Source organism: Chrysemys picta, chromosome 5, assembly GCF_011386835.1.
Source record: "Chrysemys picta bellii isolate R12L10 chromosome 5, ASM1138683v2, whole genome shotgun sequence".
NCBI lineage: Eukaryota > Metazoa > Chordata > Testudines > Emydidae > Chrysemys > Chrysemys picta.
Genome location: NC_088795.1, coordinates 21,519,530 through 21,541,589, shown reverse-complemented (window position 1 = coordinate 21,541,589; position 22,060 = coordinate 21,519,530). Strand labels below are relative to the sequence as shown.

Below are 22,060 nucleotides of genomic sequence, written 5' to 3'. Positions count from 1 at the left end.
TTTAAATCCAGCGGGTGGCGCTGTGGTATTTCCAGTGGCGCTAGCTCTGAAATCATCTATTTCCCTATAATGTTCTGGGGGGGGGGCGGGGGGAAATCTATCTCATCTAAAGACTACTACTTAGTTCACTCTTGATCTCTCACTTCTAGAACTGGCTAGTTTAATGCAAATAACGTCTAAATTCACAAATATTTACGTGATCCTTCCCTAAATAAACACCAAATATTCTAATATTTTGGGTAGTAAATGACGTTCTGTTTTTAAAAAAAAAAAAAAAAAAAAAAAAACTTTAAATTCCATGGAATTTGCTTTCTGAAATTGAAAGTGATCATGGAACTTTGGAATCGAGTGATGATTCATTCCTTCAGCCACTATAACTCATTTTATGGTGTTGCCCGTGCATCCGCAAATCTAGCAAACTGATGCTCTAGGTAACTTTGAAAAGCAAACTACATTTCGACCTTTCCTCAAACGGGGCACTGCTGGAGGAGGTAGTAGAGTCGCTGCAGAATTTAGGATCTATCCCTAATTCAGAGAGAGGAGGTGGGTGATGTTTTTGCATGTAATTCGCTCTGTGCTGGCAACTGACTTGAAACCCACCATTTTTAGTGACACGGCTTGCAAACATGCTTTTAAGCTCAAGGTGACTTGAAAACGGGCTGTGATCCTTGTACTAATTCTTTTGAACCAGGGATGACTCTAAATCGGAGAGGTCCCCAAAACAAAGGCCCTTCAGATACTGCAACATCCCAAGGAGACTAATCCGAAGAAGTGGGCTGTAGCCCACGAAATCTTATGCTCAAATAAATTTGTTAGTTTCTAAGGTGCCACAAGTACTCCTGTTCTTTATCCCAAGGAGAGAATCCCACGCCAGCCCTCGCCCTCTCTCCACTCACCTTCCTCTGGCCAGTGCCTAATCCCAGGCCCTCAGATTTGGGGCACGTTTTTGCTCTGAAAGCAGCACAGGAGGTTAGAGTTAGATATGGCAGCATCTAGGGCTGAGCGCTTTGTTCCCCTTTGGATGGCTCCGTTTTAGTGCGTTTTACTCCAAGCCACAGGAAAACGAGCACTGCTTACTGTGCTCACGAAAGAATAAGAAAGCTCTTTATTTCTCCCCGCAGCATCGGCTACACTGCTCCCGGGCCAGGTATTCTTTAGGGGAAACCCATGGACAGACCGAGATATGAGTGACCCAATGCAACGCTACCCAGACTGTATTCTGTGTGACTGGGTTGGGTAGAATCCTCCTCTCGGAGCCTCTTCCTTTTAATTCTCTTCTAATTAATTCTAGTGATCTAGGTTCAAGGCCGAGCTAAATGTATCTAGCGGGGTGCTCACAGCTCCGCTATCAGTGCGCAGGGGTTGTTAGAGGGTAGGATTAAATCTGCCGACCTTCATTTCCAGGGAGACCGAGCAGCACTTGCCGCTATGCAGACTGAATAATGTTGGAAGCCAACATCATGTCACATTGTGTGTGCCCTTTCCAAAGATTAAGCCAAGCGTGGCGAATGGGACACAGACTGCCATTGTCCTGGGGACACTTTAATAACCCTCACCTACAATATTCAACCTGTTGTTTGCATAGGGCCAACCCTGGGGGACACCCACACCCACACCCACACACCAGAGGGACTTCAGGGGAAGCAGCTATGGAGAGACACAGCTCCGGGCGCCACCGCACTTTCTGCACCGTTCCGAGCAAATGTCTCCCGCTTGGTTTTATGGAGTCAGGGTGATGGGCGAAGGGCTTCTATCCTGGAACAAGCGGCTGCTTTTCCCCTGGCTTCCCGGTGCACGAGAGCAAACGGATTAGCCTCCCTTAATTCTTGTGGGTGTTTTTTTTTTTAATTCAACTCCAGTCCAACAAGCACCTCCTTGATATTTTTCACACGTGTCAGTATGTAGTACGTGCACTCAGAGACTTCTCTTAGCTGAATGACATTCTGGGTCCTCTTTGTTTGCCATCGCCACGAGGGTGGGAGCGAGATCTTTCCTTCCCTTGGAACGTGTTTCTAACCCAAACCCTCCGGTATCACCGCTCACCTATAAAATACTGTGAGTGGGGCTCGCGGCTGCTACACCACATGAGCGCTCAGCGCCCTGCAAACACGACATCCGATTGTATCTCGCCTCCCCCAGACACCGTGGCCACGCTCCTAGCCGGACAGTCTTACACAGCGAAGGGAACTTTGCTCAGGAAACGCTGCCCTGGGGCCCCCGCTGGGGAGTGGGTGTTTTGGGGAGCGAGGGGACCACTCGAGCTAGTCAATGTCCGCGCTGGGGGGGGCTCCCCCAGATTTGCGTTCGAAGGGCGGGGGGGGGGGCGCGTACTGCCCTTATGCTGCTAGTCAGCAAAGCGCCTTCCTCTGCCTAACCGAGCGGCTGCAAGGGGCCAGCCCTGCACTCAAGGGCCCTGCACGCATCCTTACCGACGACAAACCCGGCGGGTAAACCAGGGGGGGCTTGAAGCACAAAAACGAGACACGAGTTCGCCTCCCTCCCCCCCCCCCCAAAAAAAACACCCCTCTAGGAATTGCAATAAGACTCTTACCAGCTTCATTGACCTGGACAGTGCGAACTGCCTCTGGCTCACCCGGCGGGTAGCCCCAGCCCCGAGCATCCCCCTGCGCGCAGGGCGCCCCCAGAAGAGCGGGGTGCAGCCCCCTGCAGGTGGCCGGCGTCAGCCTCCACTCCCCTCTCCTCTCCCCCCAGCGCTGCGCGCGCGCGACTCCCAGCAGGGGGTGGGGAGCGGAACGCGGCGCATCCCCGCGGCTCTCTTCGCACAGGTGTTCCCGGTGCCTGTAATGGCTGGTCGCAGAGCCTTCCTCTAACGCGCTCCTTGCTGGGGGTTCCCGTAACGGGGCGAGGGGCCCAGTAAGGTCTGCAGCTAGATGTTGTACAAAACACACAACAAAGTCCCAAATCCACAAAAGGTACTTGGGTGCTTAAGCCCCAGTTTTACATTCTGCAGTTCACAGTACTCCTGCCAAATTATAGGCACCTAAAGTCATTCAATGCCTAAGTTTTCAGAGTAAAAGTTCCCTAGGCACCTATGTTCCTGCCTCTGAGCATGAGCACTGCTGCCTCCCTCTAAGCATCTGGATGCATATCTCCCAACTAATCCCCAGAGCAATTCACAAACTGGGAGAAGAAATGTGGCCCAAGGCCTAAGTCAGGGCCTCTGAGCATGCCTACCAGATTGGGCCCCATTCAAAATCTGGGGTATCCAACCACAATGAAGTAGTGATTGGGTCAGAGAGAGTGACTGACTCCAGTGGCAGACGGGGGGGACCCTGAATCTGGGTCTCCAGTGGCGCAGGGGAGTGTACTAACCACTGGACTGAAAGTTAAGGTGGGCATCAACTCCTCCTCCTCCAGCTGGCTTGTGTGGAGTGAAGTGGGCACCTCATTCATTCCCACAGGAAATGCATTTGGCACCTAAGCCACCTTCTCCAGGTGGCTGGTTCTCATTTGTGGATCACTAAGCAGAGGTAAGTAGCCTGCAGCCTGGATTTAGGCACCGATCTCTGTGCAAGGGGTAGGGTTTAGGACACACCCCTGTTGTTTGCATTGTCCATTGACTAGCTTATGCAGGGAGCCTAGCCCACTGGCTTTTGGGGATTGCAGTCTAAGGCACCTGTCTCCCCATTCATTGTAAATCGAGCCTAAGTACCTAACTCATGCACTGTGGATGGCAGTGGTGTTCCTGTGCCTTTTTTTTTTCCTAGGGGCCTTAAAGTTAGGTGCCTGTCCCGTTACTATCACAATACCTAAGTTCCTTCATGGATCCCAGCTAAAAGACTATGCTATGTGCTGCCCCAAAGACCTTACAGTCCTAAGTATAAGATGAGAGATGACAGATGGACACAGACTGGGGGAGCATTAAGAAACAGTGAGACAATATTGGTCAGCATGTTCGGTTGCTAGTGTGCTGAGATCACAGCCTATCGGATCTCAAAATCAAATTTAAATAGGCATAACAGAAAAGAATTGTGAGGAAGGCTTTGAAGGCGGATAGAGTTATTTTTATAGGTGTTCATGGGGAGCCCCTCCCAAGCACGAGGGGCAGTATGGGAGAAAGCATGATGTTGCTTGTTAGAAAATGTAACCAGTGAACAATGGAGGCTGGCATCAAGGGTGGATTGGAGGTGGGCATCAACATTCCAATGGTGACTGAGAGATGATAGCTAGGATGGAAATAGGCCATGAAGGGCTTTGAAAATCAAGTAGTTTTACGTTGTTTGCAATAGAGAAGCAGGAGCTAGTGGAGGGATGTAATGAGGAGTGAGGAGTTAAAGGTGAAAGGCTAGAAAAATGAAATCTTTCCACTATTTTTTAACTTTGGTTCTGGTCATATATATAGGGACATTTCAGAAACTTAAATGGTTGAATTTGATTCTAAACTTGGAAGGGAGAGTTCTTATTTCCAGTTTTTCTTAGTTCCAGAGTTTCCATTTCACCCATATTATTTTGGACCATTTCATGGACATAAGGGCACAGCGGCAATGTATAACAGCTCATCACAATAGCCATGATATTCATGTTGACAGTGTTTGGTTTATCTCTTCTAATTACATTTCTGAAGGCCTGTTCCTACAAGAAGCTGAGCAGTTCCTTGAGGTGACAAGTGCCCTAACTCCAGTGGGAGTAAGTGTGCTCAGCAGTTTGAAGGGGGCACCTACAATTTGTAGAGTCAAGTTCTAAATAAATACAATGAAATCTGATATGATCCCAGGTAAAATATTAGCAAATGCTGCTAGCAACACTGTCCTCTTTGAACCTAGCTTTTCTTCTGAAGAGCATTGGCACAACTTGAGCTCTTGGAAATTAGTAATAAAATTAATAATGTTCTCATTACATGTTAGTGCCTTTTTATCTAAGGATTTCAAAGTGCATTACAAAAGAGGCCCAGGAGGTAGGCAATTACAGTGGTGTTTTGCCTTTCCCGTGAAGACACTACTTACTCTTTGGTGTGCATAAAGGGACTACTCATGATAGTGTCTGCAAGATTGGTCCCAGAACAGGGACCTTGTGCTAGCCCTTTGCTGGGGATGAATTTCACCCATGAATAGTAATTACTTTCACAGGTCCCAAACCTACAAAGCCAGTGTGACTTCCATGTGAGTGTAATGGTCCACCCACTCCCAGGCAGAATGCTTTGCAGAATTATGGCCTTGTTGGCTTTCAAGAGATGACTCACATGAGTAAGCAGTACAGATGTAGACTGGGATGTGGCACAGCAGGTTTTTTGAGTAAGCAGTGATGTTCAAAATGTCTTGTAACTCCAGATCTCTTGTTTGGTTTCTGCATCCCTTTCAGCTTTCATTTTTTCTTTAGAAATGTAAATAGAATAAAAATAATTAGTAGCATTAAATGCATTTGCCATAGATAACATGGGCACAAACTGGATTTATTCTTTCATCCTGATCAATTTAAAAACTTGATTCAGAGCAAATAATCATGTAAATTAACTCTTTTTCAGTTGACCTTTAGACTGATCTTGTGTATAACATCCAGAATTAACTATTAAATACTTAAATGTAATGCAAGATCTTGTAATTACCTAAAACTGTAGCTCTTTAATTTTTTTATTAATGGAAACTTATGTAAATTGGTAGTTAGTATTCTATACTGTGGGTCTATACTGATTAGATGAAACTGTGACTCTTCCTCCCCCACCCCCACCCCCCAAGGAAACTACGGGAGTTAATATTGCAATTCAATGTGAGTTGTGAGCCTAATTCCCTTAGATGCTTTTGAAAATCCCAGCCTGGAATTGTATGAGTACTCAGTCCTAAATATAACTATCTTGGGGATTTGATTTTTAGAGGTGCGTGATCTAGGGACTTGTGTGAGAGATTCTTGGTATTACTTTTGTATTTGAATTATATTGTCTGGGAGGTGGAGAGGAGAGGAGGGGAAGGGAACACAGTTGCTAATAATTTGAGGCTAGCAAAAGCACTGTGAAGCATGTGGACTTAAATTGGTTTTATATGTAATCAGCGTAAAATATATGTAATCGTAACGATACACTGTTAATTATACAGTTTAGCTCAGATCTGTACACTATTGTGCATATGCAGCACATACTGAAATTCTCCAAGCTTTCTGCAAAATCAAATTATTTCTATACTAATATTTTGCCTACTCCTGCAGGTCTTAGTAAGGCAAACTTCTAAATTGAAATTGATGTAGATTTTGTTTAAAGACTGAGCCCAAAACCCCTACCCTCCTCAGCCCTGAAAGATAATGATTTCTTAAAGAAAGAAAATTCATCTTCAAGACTTGATACATTCTTGCTATTGTACAGTAACTGTTTCAGACCGGTGTGCTTATGTTTCCGATTCCTGTGAAGTTCTCTTTGCAGCAGGGCGTGCCTTGAACCACATCAAAAGAACTAAGTTCTTCAAAAGAAAAAAGAAACTCAAGTAGGCTTGAACATACAAAGAGAGAGAGGGAAAAAGGGCCAGTCAGTGTTGAATACAAAATGAGTGCAGCCAACCCCAGGAGTTCTTCATCACTTACATTTATCTTATTCTGGGAGAGTAGAGCTAAGCCCAACCCTGACACAAGCCACCCACTGCCTTTGACTTTCTCTCCTCTGTGTGTGTGAGAGAGACAGACACAGATATGTACATATAGAGTAATGGATTTCAATTAAATATTTTATTTACCCTTTGTTAGTGATGGTGAAAACAGTTGAAAAATTAAGACATGAATGAATTAAAGCTATTTATCTTTAATTTGAAAGATGCACACTTAAAACATGCTCATTTTGCAAATGCTTTAATCATCTTTAGTTTTTATTGTGGGTTCTTTGAAAGTAATACCGTACCTGGATGTCAGCTTGACAAGTTTGTCAACTTTTTATTCTTTCCTTTTCTATATAAAATACAATGGGACCAACTATATAGTGTTTAGGTTAAATACTGGGTTCATTGAGCACAGAAGACACAATCACTTTAGTAAGAGTTTTGGGTGCTCTAATTTTGCTAACTGTAATACTTGCTGATAAGCAAAAATATGTATCTTGGTAACTGTCCTGTTTCCTTTCAAGTTGATGTTTTTGTCTTCAATGGGAGCAGAGTCCAGTCTCTTTTACAAACTGGGACTAGGTCCTACATCATGCCCACTCTCGCTGACTTCAGTGGAAATTGAGAGTTCAGTGCTTTCCCAGATTGGGGCCTTAATTAATGTGCAATTCATAACACCGAAAATCTAACTATAGAACTTAAATAGTATCTTTCACTGTTTCTGTACATCCTCCCAGACTGCAGTAGAAGTGTGGTGTGAGTAAAGATTGCAGAATTGGGCCCTTAATTTTCATAATACCTAGCTCTAGAACTCACTAAAAATTTGCATTCTCTTTGTCTCTAAGGTTAAAGACTAGCTTATTAATACTTAAAAACTATATGATGATTCTCCAACAGTGTGCTACATATCTCACAGTATACATCAGACATGAGTTTTCATTTATTTTTGGCCTAGGGTCACTGCTTCAAACAGCTTGCCGTCCTATGGCCCAGCCCCTGATATACTTAAATCCAAGCTTAACTTTGTGTCTAACTCTATTGATTTCAATAGAACTTGTCACTTGCATTAAAGTTATGAAAGTGCATAAGTGTGTATAGGAGCAGGGCCTATGTTAGACGTGATTAAAGGGACACCAAAATGATACAGAGGATAGGCGTCATAGCAATAAAATTGCAGTTAATCGGTAAAAGCTACTGTACGGCATGGTGGAGAGGGGCTTGCTGGGAAATACTTTTATAGAACAAATATATTTTACCTCACTTCAAAAAGTAACTGACACACCAGTAGTTTGTACATAACTCCCATTGATGAAAGATACATGAGTAGAAAGATTGCAGAAAAGTTCAGAGTAAGAGCTTACAGAGAATAAACAAATACACTCATATTAAGCAGGAAGTGGCAACTAGTACACTTCCCCCACAAAATGTCTTCAATAATGGAAGTCCATGTTCCTTTCTTCTTGTCCTTTTTTTTTTTTAATCAAAATTGTGTAAACAAGTTATTGTATAAGAGAGGACCAGACTTCTGAAGATCTAGTATCACTCCACCAAATAGACAAAATTGCTCCTTTTAACTCTGATATTTCTCTTTACCTGGTTTGAACTACCATACTCTCTGCTTCCCCCCCCCCCCATCCCATTCTTGGTTTGGGAGGTTTTTTCCAACCATATAAATAACTATCTATGGTATTATCTTGGACCTCCTACATTGCCCATCACTTTGAATCCAATAGGACCATCCACTGATTAAAACTAAGTTTTACAAAAGCTTGAGCTATTGCAGGATTGGGGCCTAGAGTTGGATGGTCTTGTGGTAAATAGGAATATGTTGGGGAGGGAGTGGAAATGAAAAGTAAACTTTTTTCAAGTATGTCAAAAACTTTTTTTTTTTAATTTAGCGGTCCCTTTGAGGAGCTGTTGTGAGTGGACAAATGAAAGGACTTCAGTCTGATAGGGACCAGGACCAAAAAGGCAGCTATACAACACAAATTTTGTGTAACAAAGCTGGTGTACATGAAAAGTACTCATTTGTACAAAAGTGTTACATCAGGACCCTTTCACTTTTAACTAACATTGAGGAAATATTTTTGAGTCAGTAACAATTGAGTGTGGGCTCTTCAAAAGTAGATACAGCTAGTCTGGGGATTATGGGATCATGAGATTGAGGTTGTGTGACTGCCAGACTTCATGGAAGTTCCTCCTTATATTTCACTCTTATTGAGCATCTTGGGCACAGAAAGAACTTAGCCCTCTGGCATATAAAGCCAGGTATGAGACACCTGCAGAGAGCTGACAGGAACACCAGCTGAGAAGAGCTGATGCCTAGAAGGGATCCTAGTAGGAGAAAAAGGCACTCAACGAGGAAGAGCTGAGCACAGGTGTACCCTGGGAAAGGGATTTTGCATTTTAGGAAAAACCAAAGAGAAGGTGTTGAGGGAGAAGACCTTGGGAAACAGTTGTAAGACAGTCCTGTATGACAGCATCCCAGGGTTCCCCCACCCATCTCTGGTGATGCTGCTGCGAAAAGAAGTGGCATGGACTTCCTTCCTTTGCAACAAGAGGTTTATGGGGAGAACTGAGTCTAGTGAAGGGTTATGGCTGGCGCTGTTGAGCCCTAAAGGAAATGGACTCTGAAAAGGGTAACGGGTAACCCTGGACTTGCCTATCCACCAGGAAGAGATAGTGGATTGACTGGAAGTGAGAAACTGAGATGCAGACATGTGACCAGTGCCAATGATGTACTGTCATAAAGTTGCTATAATGCTTTTAAACATGGGTTTTTCAAATTTACCACTTAAAGATAGCTTCAATTCTTTAAAAATGAAATTCTGCACATCATTGGTGATGGATATTATCTTTTCACTTTTTTGTGAAGAGTGTTAGGTAGGGTATAAATAACCATGCCATTTGTGGCTACTGCAAAGGCAAGGAGTTCCAAAGTGCTGAGTAGGTGCTCAACCTGCTTTGAAGTCATAGATGTGAGATGCTAAGCATCTCCCTAGATTTGGCTATTTTAGTACTAAACTCCCACTTCTTCAAAATAAGGATACGTAAGCAGCAGGGGGAGAGGGGGACAATAGGGCTACAAGGGTAGCTTAACTCTTAATATATTTAATTGCCCCTTTGCTCCTGTGTCTGTGTGTGAATATGGCTGTAGAGAACATTAGAAAAATCATTTTTGGTGTAGCTCCACTCACCTAAATGGATTTGCAGTACAGATGAAACTTGTCCATGGTGATCTGCCCACTTTTATACCTAATGAAGTCAGTGGGACTCTGTAGGAAAGGGTGTGCTACAGAATAACTAGCAGGATCAGTGCCTCAGTTAGCTGAAAGTTGTCTAAAATCACATGGTTGTGATCAGCTTTTTACTGACCTCTCAGGACTGGGCTCAAAAGCATAACATATTCCAGCTAAGGTCCACATTTGTTTAAACTCCTTCATTTACACACTCACTTGGCTTTAGAAGTCCTCACTTTGCTACAGAACAGCAATGCTGGCTCTCCCATACTTCCATGTATTTATTTATAAATATACACACACACTTTTATGCCTTCTTCAAAGTTCTGTCTTGCATTTTATCTCCCATAGTTTTTGCTCCATTCTGTTGGCTTCATTTGGACTGCATCTTCAATTTCTGAAGGATACCTGTATGACTTGAATAACATCTTGAACCTTACTACTTCATCCGTGCCATTTGCTCACTAGGGAAGGGATTCAAGGGTGGGGTTGTTTTGTTTTTCCACTTTGCTTTCCCACTCAGTTACATTATGTCACAGTAGTCATCTGGATGCAGAGTGTAAGGATTTAGACTAACTCTTTAGACTAACCTCCTCGCTTTTGTGAAATCACCTTTTCTGAAGGCTAGTTTGTCAGGGTTAGTTTTTGGTGCAACTCCTTCCCTGAAGATATTACTTAATGGTTCAAGGAATGACTATGGTTGAGCTGCTGTTGAGAATAGTGTCTCCTATGTGTGCTGTAGAACTAGCTGGTCTGAGAGGCAATTATTGAGAGGGTTGAGAAACTATTTTCTAAAGCTTCTTCAACTGTAAGATTGGATCAGTTTATATGCTGGTACCCTAGCTGAAGTCACTTAGTATTGTATTAGACTTAATTGCTGCTTTGATCTCCCTCCATAGTGTGCACTTACGTTCCTTAGCTGGTACACTAATCAAACTAGTATTGGTCTGCCTGAGTTGCTGTGGCCCTCCGTGGGGTCTGCTTTGGGCTCATGATTCGTGCTTAAGTCTGCAGCAGGTGATGTGAACTTGAGAACATTGACAGGAAGGGGGAATGACTCCAGACTTTTTTAATATCCTATGTCATCTCCAGAAATATATGTACTACTTGCTTAGACAACTATTTATTATTTGCATTACCTTAGTAGGTATGAGCCCTAGTAATGGACCAGGATCCTGTTGTGCTGGTGCTGTACAAACAGAAAAAGATGGTTCCTGCCTCAAGGAGCTTACAATCCAAGTATAAAACAGGAGACCACAGATGGAATACAAAGATACAGTGAGACAAAATATTGGTCAGCATGATAGAGTATATGGTATAAGACTTCCACTGACTTCAAAGGAAATTGGATGAAGCTCTTAATCAGACCACACAGGCATTTGACATTCAAGGGCCTATCCAGGACTACTGCTACTCCAGGCTATGGAAGTGGCAATGTACACGTCAAAGCTTTAAGAATGGGATTAGACAAGTCTCATGGAAAGGCCTCTATCACCACAGGGAAGACGTTTGATTATAAAGTCAGGAGGGCAGGGGCTGTGCGACCTCCAAACCAGTGAGGAGGAAGAGCTCTGGCTTAGCCTCCTATAACGCTGAATCCTATCCAAACTAAGCAGATAAACCATGTGGGAAGAGAAGAGATGAGCAGGCTATGATGGGATGCAAAGCTCCTTCCTTCATTGTAGGCGCAGTGGGGAAAGTACTTGTTTACCACCACCGACTTTGCTCTTCAGAGTATGGACATGGGCTTATGGGTAGCAGCTCCATTTGCAATGGAGGCCGCGCTTCTGAGAAGGCGACAACCTGTGTCGCCCTCTGCAGGTTGCTCAGTGTACTGACCTCAATGTCTAATAGGAGTTAAGAGCGGAGAAGAGCTCGGGAAGCGTTAAGCGATTCCAGTTGGGGGAAATGTTGCCACTTTGAGAAGTGAGGCAGCCAGCCTCCTTTTTCTCCCCCCACCCCGCCCATGCCATTCAATTGCAGTAACAAGGTGAGACGGGGGGTGGAGAGAGAGAGTGAGTTTTGCGTATACGTCCTGATAGCCCAAGGAAAACTAACCCGGTGCGTGCCTGGGTGCTACCCAGACGGGGAGGTAGCTGGCGGTGCTTATGCTTCCTGCCTTGCAAACTCTGCTTCAGGTGACGCTGCTGCTCTCCTCCTCCTCATTGACATGGCACTGAACTAAAGATGCTTGTCTGAAGCATTGTTCCGCCGTCTGCATTGCACCGACGGTCAGGCTCGCAAAGACCTACAATTGCCCGAAATACTGTACTGCTCTGCTGCATAGAAGACGTTCACATAAGTTTGCTGCCCTCGGTGATCTCAACAGAGGCGTCAGTGTTCGCGCGGTTGTCACGAATTGCTTGATCGCGTATTAATCTGGGCCACTGACAAAATCAGCCTCTCGCCTTATTGAATGGCTGAGATCGTATGGCTAAAGGGCAGGTTAAAATGTGGAAGTCGATAAGGACGGTCAGGCACTAAACAACTTTGCACGTGGGGTGCGTTTATCCTGGTAAACCGCGAAAGATACCCTCTCCTGTTTAAAGAGGGTGTATGGGGGGGAACTCCACAGCGCCCCACTTTGGTGTTGCTGGAGACTGCTACAGCACTGAGGAATGTGCCTGGGGCGTGTATAAGAGCAGTATGTGTTTATATATGGAGTTAGTTTAGGTTCATCTCTCTCTTGTCCTCGGGCCAGCAACGCAGGGCGCGCTCTCCAGGTACCTGGCAGAGCCGGGAACGTGCCCTATGCAGCGGGGCCTAGTGCGGGGTGTCTTTACTATATCTACAATCTGGCCACTGCGCAGGGCGGATCTGTGTGCAGGGAGTGGAGGGCGTGCTTTTGGCCTGAGGCCAGTGGCTTTAGAAGTCCCGCTCGCTAAGACAGCGCCCCGCTGACGGTTCCCCCGGGGCGGTGGGGCGCAGGGTGACACACGGCGCAGCGGCACCTGGGCGCACACCTACTCCCTCGGTGCCCTGCTCCTGCCAAGGTGTCCCTGGCGCGCTCAGACGGCGCACGCCAGGCACCCTCTGCCACGCCCACGTGCTTAAAGCTATTTGCCTGGCACTGGCCCCCCCGGCTAGCCAAGGGTAGCCACGTGTCGGCCTCGCCCTCCTGCAGCTGGGCGCGCACCTCGCCCCGGGCTAGGCGAGCCGCGGGTGGGCGTAACTCCCCTCCGCACCTAATGCACTGGAGGCCTCACTCGCTCACACTGGCACGCCCCCCCCCCCCGCGTGGGGGAGGGGAGGAGTATTGCTGTCTAGGTCACATCCCCGGAGTCTCCTCTGCAACTTTTTCTCCCCCGGAGCGAGCCAAGCCCCTCCTGCCATTGGCTCCCAGCACGCGACAGACCCGCGCGCTCCATTGGCTGAGCCGCCACGCGACCGGCGCGAGGAGGGCGGGAGGCAGAGGGTGGGGCGCGAGGAGGCGGGAGGCGGGTGGGGGGGGACCCCGGCGCGTGCCGCTTTTTAAAGGGGGCGCAGCGCCGTCCGCAACCGGAGAAGGCTGGTTGCACGCGAGCGGTGTGTGCGCCCGAGGTCCCCGGAGCCAGGGTAGAGGTGGGGGGGCGCGTGGGAGAGGCGGGGGGCGCGTGCAGCAGAACTCGCCAGGGCTGTTCTGCCCCATCTCGTGCTTCCCTGCTTCCCACCCCGCTTTGGTCTGCAGCGCCCGGCGCGATGAGCCACCTGCGGGCGGCCGCCGCCGAGTGGGTGGAAGGCGGCAGGGACTTGGGGGCCCAGGAGCAGCTGGAGCAGACTCTCCTAGGGCAGGAGCATCCCGGTTGCGGTTTCCCCCCTGCTTGGCTGGGCATGTGCTGCCCGGCACGCGTCCCCGTAGCCGCCGCCGCCTCCCCCAGATACCTGCTGCCCGGAGCAGCGGAGGAGGAGGAGGAGGAGCCGCTGGAGGCGGGGGGAGCCGAGCAGCACCTGGGCGGCTGCAGCAGCAGGAGCGGCCCCTCGGGGAAACTGTGCAAGCTGCCAGGGGGCGTCCCGTCGGCGGAGGGGGTGTCGGGCTGCGGCAGGCAGCGCGCCCCGTCCGGGGGGCTCCGGCAGCAGGTGAGCGGCGTGCAGAAGCAGCGACGGCTGGCGGCCAACGCCCGGGAGCGGCGGCGGATGCACGGGCTGAACCACGCCTTCGACCAGCTGCGCAATGTCATCCCCTCTTTCAACAACGACAAGAAGCTGTCCAAGTACGAGACCCTGCAGATGGCGCAGATCTACATTAGCGCGCTGGCCGAGCTGCTGCACAGCCCGGCCGCGCCCGCCGACACCCCGGGCAAGGGCGAGCACCGCGCGACGCCCCACGAGGCAACCGGAGCAGAGGCCGGAGCTGCAGGGCAAGGACAGGGGCAGCAGCAGAGACCCTCGCCCTCCGGCCACTGCAGGACTCGCTTCCCCCAGCAGTCGGCTGCGGGGGGCTACTCCGTGCCGCTGGACCCTCTGCACTTCTCCTTCCAGGAGAGCGCCCTGATGGCACAGAAAGCCCCCTCCCCGGCCCTCCTCGGCCAGCCGCAGGAGAGGAGCAAACCATCGCCCAGGTCCCACAGGAGCGATGGAGAGTTCTCGCCCCGCTCCCACTACAGTGACTCTGATGAGGCCAGCTAGGGAGGGAGCCCAGCAGCACCACGGGGGCGACAGGGGCAGAGCCACAACCAGAGCTGTCCCAGTCTGCCACGGGCCGGGGGGGGGGGCGAAAAAGGGGCGCTATGACTTCTGAAAACTTTGCCATGTATCTGCTTCCGCTGTTAAACTAGACCACAAAAGGCTGTTGAAAATAACATCGATTCCTTTAGCTTATGAATTTCCAGCCTTCTCCTTGGTTGGTCTATGGGAATGGCTATTTTGTGATTCAGTGTCCCCTTTATCCACCCCATCCCGTTTCCCTTTCTTTGCATACGGATTGTTATAATTTCTCTCTCCCCGCCCCCACCTCCCTTTCCCCAACCAACGTGTTGCCTTGTAATTCGGAGCTTCACTTGCATTGCTCACGAATAGCAAATGCACTGTGAACACTTACCTTGCTAAAATTGAATTACCGTTTGTGTCTGCACAGATACTTACACAAAAGTCTTCCGAAATGCCGGTCCAGTTTCCGAATTTTATTGTTATGGAAACAAACAAAAAAAGATTGTAAATAGCATAGTCTGTGCTGTAAATACCAGAGAAAAGGCGGATTTTTAAATGTCCCGTGTTGATGTTGGCATCTTTTGGGGAAACTTGGCGCAAGCACTTTATCAGCGGCTGGAGATGCGGCTTCAAGAGGAAAGCAACTAACTGCCAATTGGAGACCATTATTTAATTTAGCCACTTACAGTCCTTAAGCTCTTCAAGTGTCAAAGTTTTATGTGAATTTTATTTTGCTTTTGTGATATTAGGAAACTTATTTATTACGGAGTGTTTGCTACTATTTCTGCTTTTATTTTTTTTTAAACTTTTCTACAAGAATGTTTTGGTTTTTTAATTTAGCAAAGCCATCTGCCATTGTTTTCTGTAATTTTTGAGATCAAATAAATATGGGGGGAAGATTGGTTGGACTATTATTTTTCAGAAGCCATAATAAAAAATATACAGAACACTTGTATTTCAAAATGAGTACTGATCTCTTTAAAAGGGCTCTTTCTGAATATTCTGACATACATCGCCATGAGATGGCTGGGGGGGGGCGTGCATTTGATTTAGATCGCGTGGATCTGTAGGATTTCAGAATTTACATCACGTCTGGTTTCAATTCTCTAATTTGCACCTGTGCGTGGAAAACAAAACAAAAAAACCCTCTGATATTTAGACCTACTCCAAAACTATGAATTGTATAATGAACGGCATTAATCACTTAGGACTACAACAATACTCTCTTTATCAATAGTTCTTTTAACCTATTCCTGATTCTAACAGGTAACACTCTTCCCTTTTGGGGTTAGGAAAGAGAGGATTTGTCCCGGCACTAAAATTCCCATTGCAACAGGTGAGCGTTGCCTGAGTTCGGATTGCAGGCTGGGACCCCTCTCGGTGTTCTGCTCTCTGAGGGACTCGTCCTGCTCCCTCTGACGTTAATTGTTCAAATTCCGTTCTCTATTACACCGATGTAACTAAAACAAACAACAGTGGCACAACCGCAAAACTCCCGTTGACTTCAATGGGAACGGGAGTGAGCGCATTGTCTCGGAGCAGTTGCCCTGATGAGCCGTGGCATGAGCATAGCTGGTTCTGGTGTAACCATGCTCATCGCATGAGAAGCGGGAACTACTGTACAATCCCGCCGTGGGCTAGAGGGAGCCTTAAACTGAAGTTGGTTAGGAGTTCTGGAAGCCGCGTACACTAATTGGAAAGCTGAACAGACTTGCAATAATGATTTGAAAGGGCGGGTCACGAGCGCTGCACGGGTAGTTTGCCCTTCCTTCTCCTAGCTCTGGGTATGCCCCGGTGGTCCTTACTGAGGCAAAAGTAGTTCAAGAAGAGCGGCTTGCAGTTCTCGAGCAAGTTTCGGAGCAAGTTCTAAAGGAAAAGATATAATCGCTTGGGGCTATAAAAGTCGAGAGTATTCATCTGTCAAAAAGCTAAAACCTATTGGTGTATCGTAATTTTAATGAGGACTATTTCTAATATCGTATTTCCAATGAGGATTTTAACGTGCCTGAAAATCTGGATGTCCTGAAAGCCATAAAGAGGGTCCAGCTACTGTTGAAATGTGGACCTGTAGCCCAAAGGTATTTACTTACCGCAAATAAAACAGGCGGGCTGCGGCTCATGTCTACTGGCGAGCTACCGTGTAGGTTTGAAACGAAAATTTTCCTTGGGTGCCATACCTTAACATGGCTGCGCCTCTCAATAATGTGGTGTCTCCCTGTAACGCGGACCAACATTTACTATGGATGCAACTCTCCAAAGTGCTCAATTTAAAAATCAAGTTTGAGGTTTGGAAATCAAGTCAGCGCCTTGTTCTGTGTTTAAGGTTTTGAGGCGTGCTCCACTGAAGTGCAAATCTCTCGCCTCTTTCAATGATGCAGGGCCATTACTTTGTCTTGTAGGGTCGGATTCTTGAGACACCGGCCCAAATCCTTCCCCAAGTAAGTAATGCCTTAACTTCACTCTTACACTCCATTAACAAGCTGTAACATATTGTTACAGGTTGCTATAATCTCATTAATATTTTGGAAACTTGAATATTGAGTATTCGCCCGAGGAAAGGAGAGCAGGATTTGACCCAGTGTCCTTAATCAATTTCTTTAAAAAATAACTAAATAAAAACCCTAGTGTGGAAATCCACCGAGGATTTCGCCTGCAGTTCTCACAAAGGCAAGACTTCTAATGAACACAAGCACCAGACACTGAACTCAACATCAGTTTTGCATGAGTAAAGAGTACCGAATCCATCAACCGGAGACGGTCTCTTTCTACACGGGCTTCTTCCTTCTCCATTGCGTTATTTTCGTGCTTTCAGCAGGTGAAACCTCACCTAGGTCTAACTGACAATCAATTAAACTGCTCCGGTAGGTGTGCCGATAGCAAGCAGGCAGCCTGCAAGAAGCAGGTGATCGTGACGCTTTCCAGGAAAGAGATCATGCACCTGTCCCCTTGATAACCTTTTGCACTGCCGGCTTTGCTGTGCTGCAGATAAACATCTTCGGGTGGCTTAAACGAATCAAGTCACTGCTTCCACACTAACGCTCCAACTGCTAGGGATATATTTACCAACCTGGGTAGGGTGAAAAGTTCATCAGCAGGGTCATTTCACTTTCAAAACTTCACGATTGTTTCCGGGTTTATATTTTTGATTATTACTTATTTCTAAAATGTTGAGGTTTTCATAGTAGTTAATAGGCAGCAAGCATTTGACTTTCAGCCCAGAAAACTCTTAAAATCATCGTGCTGTACATAGATCTGCCATAGAAATATATCACTCGGTGCTTTAAACAAGATTATTTTTTTAAAAGTTCATATATGTAGTGAACGATGCAACACGGGGGATTACCGTTGAGATATATTATCAATTTAATTGAACTGGCCCAGCTAGGTCTTTGTCACGCGCACACACAAATATATGCGCGTGACAGTGAGGGGAAAGACGTGGGAAACTATTTTCATTTTTTTCAGAAGGTTTTTCTCATTTCATCCAAACAAAAAATCGGACACAAGCTATTTGTGAGTGCAAAGTGATTTGAAAAGCATATATAAAATAATCCACGCTAGTAGGAAATGTTCTAGCTATTGACCAATCAACTGTACCATGCAGTGTGTTAATCTTCACATCTATAGTTGGGGATTCAGTTTTTTTTCTAGACACTTCTTTGAAAGAGATACATAGACACATTTCCATTTTAAGGTTCTGCTACAGAGTTTGCATAACAAACGTTTGGCAGCTCACACTCTTACACTCCATTAACAAGCTGTAACATATAGCTGCAGGTTGCTATAATCTCATTAATATTTTGGAAACTTGAATATTGAGTGTTCAGCCTGCTCATTCCCCATATGCCAGACCACTCCCGCTATGCTGGCTGGTTCCTTTCTCTCCATTATTAGCAATTAGCTTCTACCTTCCAAAGTCACATCCAAGTATCCAAGATACTAGCAAAGGAATCAACTATGTGTTGCAAGCTAAGCATGCTTAATATCTCCCAAACAAACAAAGAGACAACATTGCTTTAAGTAATGAAGATGGATAAATCGCTTTATTGAATTTACGACAGTGTTTGTTCTGTATGCACTAGTATTAACTTAAAATAACGCGCGCGCGCGCACACACACACAACCCCTCTTGAAGCAGATCAGGGGGAGCTGTTTGTGTGCTCATAGTATTTTTAACTTACTTTATCTGAACTGGAGAGTCAGAAGCGTATTAGTCGGGCGTCTAAATTTGGCTGAACTCTAAGTATCTCCCAGAATGTGAAATACGATGTGTTTGGGGGGTGGGGGCGTGGACCCTTTGTGTGAGATTCCACTGGCTTGCACAAGCTGATGGTTTGTATTTGGCCAAAAAGTTTTGGTTTAATGGTTTAGCTTCGCTTTTAGACCTACACAGGCTCGCTGGCCACCAGTCAGATCGTGGGAGTTTCCAAGAGGCAGCCTGCTCTAGTGAGTTTCATGTTGGTTTGGTACTCGGTCTAAAGTTACAGTATATAAGTGTAGTTTGGGGGATTGATTTTGGAACTTTTGTTCTTGACCGTAATGGAGGCGGGATCTAGTCCCTTGTCCTGTTTCCTGCACGTTCTCGTTAAAAGGTTACAGCACGAGGAATTCTCCCCTATTATGCAACCTTAGAAAGCAGAAGAATCCTGGGGGGGGGGAGGGTTTGCTGTTTTTTAAACACAACTCCTGCACCCCCAGAGCCCACGTGCGAGAGAAAGTAGAATTTGCAGTGCGGTGTCCCAGCCCGGTTTATTGCTGCCTTGCAAGTGGCTGGCAGCTGTTTGCCCAACCTCTGGCCTGGAGAGGAAGAAAGAGTTAAACCTGGGGAGGGGAGAGGAGACAAAAGAGAGGCAGAGGAACTAAAGAGAGTGTGGGGGTGGCTTGCGGTAATGTGAGTGTTTCTTAATTAGAGCGAGGCTGACAATAGAGGGGCTAGCTGGCAGAGGCTCCTGGCCTCAGTGCTGAGTGTCTGGAGCGGAGCACGCGTTGTCAGCTGGTGAGCGCACCGGCCTTTCAGGCACCTCCCCAGGGAGCTGCGCTCCCGCATTAAACACCATCATCCCCCCCCCTCCCCTCCATCATCATCATCTTCATCATCTACCTCCCCTCGGCGCCCCCTGCCCCAGCGGAGCACAACAGCCAGCATTCACACCCTCAATAACAGCAGCGCAGCAGCGGCCAACCACCTCCCAGCAACCAGCAGCACGCGAGGGCAACTGCTGGGGCACCTGAAAGAGTCAAAGCCAAGAAAAGGAGACAAAGGAGGAGAAAAGGATACACAAAAGTGGGCCAGTGTGTCTGCACCGACAATACAGAGAGGCAGGCACACGCACAGGGAGACAGACAGACAAAGAGGCAGGCACCGGCAGGCAGGCAGACACACACACTGTAACTCTGTCCTACACGCAGAACAGGTCTCCTAAGGGTGGAACAATATTCAAGACATTCAGCAAATATTTGTGTGGGTGACTCGAGGTGGACAAGGAAGATTTAGGTTAGCTATTAGGGAAAACTTTTTCTAACTAGAAGGATAATTTTAAGCTCTGGAATAGGCTTCCCAGGGAGGTTGTAGAATCCCACTGGAGGTTTTTAATAAAAAGTTGAGCAAACTCCTATCACTCATAGATGGTCCAGATTTACTGGTCCTGCCTCAGGGCCAGGGACTGGATTGAGTGACTTCTGGAGGTTCTCTCCATCTCTGTATTTCTATGAGTCCATAACACTTGCCACTCCGCCAAAAATAACTCAACTCCTGGCGCTGACTCTGCACCCACTTGCATAGAGAAGAGACTGAGCAAAAGGGAGGATAGGAAATCCACTATCAACTTTCAGACGTGTGGTGGCCACATTGGGATCCAGGGGTCTAGTTCAGTCAGTGACTGAGGCAGAGGCTAGCTATAAAATTCTTATTGAGTTTGGCTTTTCCCGAAGGTGTTATGGTGGCTCTGATATCGGGTGTAAAGGCCCAACCCAACTTCCACGGAAATCAACGGGAGTCTTTCTATTTATTTAAGAGGAATTGTATCAGGTTCTTGGTTCTGACCCATCTGAGAGAGAAAAGGAGGGAGAAAAACAGACCTCCAGACAATCCCCTGTGCCCCTCTCCTATAATAACACACGCATAAACCCCATTAAAGACTGTAAGCCTGCAAGGTACAGATGTAGCATTAAAAAGACAGCAAGTTAACATTGTCTGTCTTAGCATCCTATAATAGGAGTAACCGCGATACACTCTTTCTTGGGCCTTTTCCACTTTGATGCAGAGAAGTGGTATTTATTAAATGAAACTGTAATATTGTAGACATAATGGTCCCTCACATACAAGTATGTTTATAAATGAACAGCAAGTCTTGACGGGTTGTTCTTTCATAACGATTAAACTACATGCGGGAGCTCCCATCCCAGCAACTACAATAATTCACTAGTGGCGAGAGAGTGTTATACTGATACATCGTATAAATAATACACGAGGGTGAAAGGACCCGTTTGCAATTTCTTATTCAAAGGGGAGAGGGAGAGGAATCGAAATCCTACAAATTGTGGCCCTGAGAGGCAAAGGGCAATTTGAAGAACCACTCTTGTGGTTTCTTCTCTCTCTCTCTCCTGTGCCACTAGTGTGTGTGAAAGAATTTTTCACGCAGGAGCATGGTAACTGCAGATTTGCAAAATCTGCAATATGCTGGTGTAGGGCTGACTTGCCCCGGGAACCCACGCAGCAGAGCTCAGGAGGGTGCATGGTTTCAGGTGCTGATGGAGCTGACAGCAGTCTGTGTCAAACAACGGATTCTCCACCCACCGTGTTACAGCTCGCGTAGATCTCCTTCTGGACTGGACTGTCCGATCCTCAGGTGGAGGCGGGTTTCGGGGCAAAAGGATGAATGTTAAACTTCTCCAAATACTGCCCACCTGAAAACACAGGTCCGTGGCTAGGTTAGTAGAAGACATTACAGGTCTAACATTAGGCGCATCTGAGTTTTGCAGTCCTATAGCTATGGTTGTTTCATGAGCATGGGGGGAAATACCAGGATACCATTATTGTTACCTTCTCCGGTAGCATGAATGTAGCAGTGTGGCCCTTTAGGAAGGACACGGGAACTGACTTGTGAGATTAGTACACGTACACTCCTCACGTGATGGCTTCTACCTCTGGCCAGGCCCTGACCATCACATACCTGTATTGTTGGGTGTCTGACAGGTGTTGTGAGAGAAGAGGGGGGCAGCCTTTTTAGCGCGGCGTGGAATGCAGAACAATACAGGCATGTCAAACACCAGCTGTTTGCCACCTAGGCTGCCGCATGCCAAAAGCTACAGCCCGGTCATGGCACTGCACAGCCGAAGCAGCATGTCGCAGCTCCGCAGCAGCAGGTGTGTGACATGCCTTTCGTCTGGATGATAGAGCAGGTGTGTGACATGCCTTTCCCTGATGTGCACGCCACATGTCCGTGCACTCTACTGCTGTGCTTAAGCAATGTGACCTGTTGGGGACGGGCAGCACTCAGGGGTACCGGCACGGTCCATTGCCGTGTTCTTCGCCCTGTTGGTGACATGGGGCTGCTCGGGGGAAACCTTGTTTGAAATAATGCACCGCAGAGGAACCCTCTGTCGTGCCTCTTGTTTTTTCCGTTCAAAGTTGAGCAGGTTTTAAACAGTGTTAGCCCCAGC

The 22,060-nt window shown here is 47.0% G+C and overlaps 1 protein-coding gene across 1 annotated transcript; it reads left to right on the top strand.

Annotated features, from left to right (window-relative positions):
* The first annotated feature begins 13,261 nt into the window (after positions 1–13,261).
* On the top strand, positions 13,262–15,361 carry ATOH1 (atonal bHLH transcription factor 1). The gene has a single exon (XM_005278558.3). The coding sequence runs from the start codon at positions 13,451–13,453 to the stop codon at positions 14,375–14,377; it is 927 nt and encodes a 308-aa protein (XP_005278615.1). The 5' UTR covers positions 13,262–13,450; the 3' UTR covers positions 14,378–15,361.
* The last annotated feature ends 6,699 nt before the right edge of the window (positions 15,362–22,060 follow it).

What these genes read in the sequence shown, in the direction of transcription:
- ATOH1 (XM_005278558.3), top strand. Translation starts at nt 13,451, where the DNA reads ATGAGCCACCTGCGGGCGGCCGCCGCCGAGTGGGTGGAAGGCGGCAGG.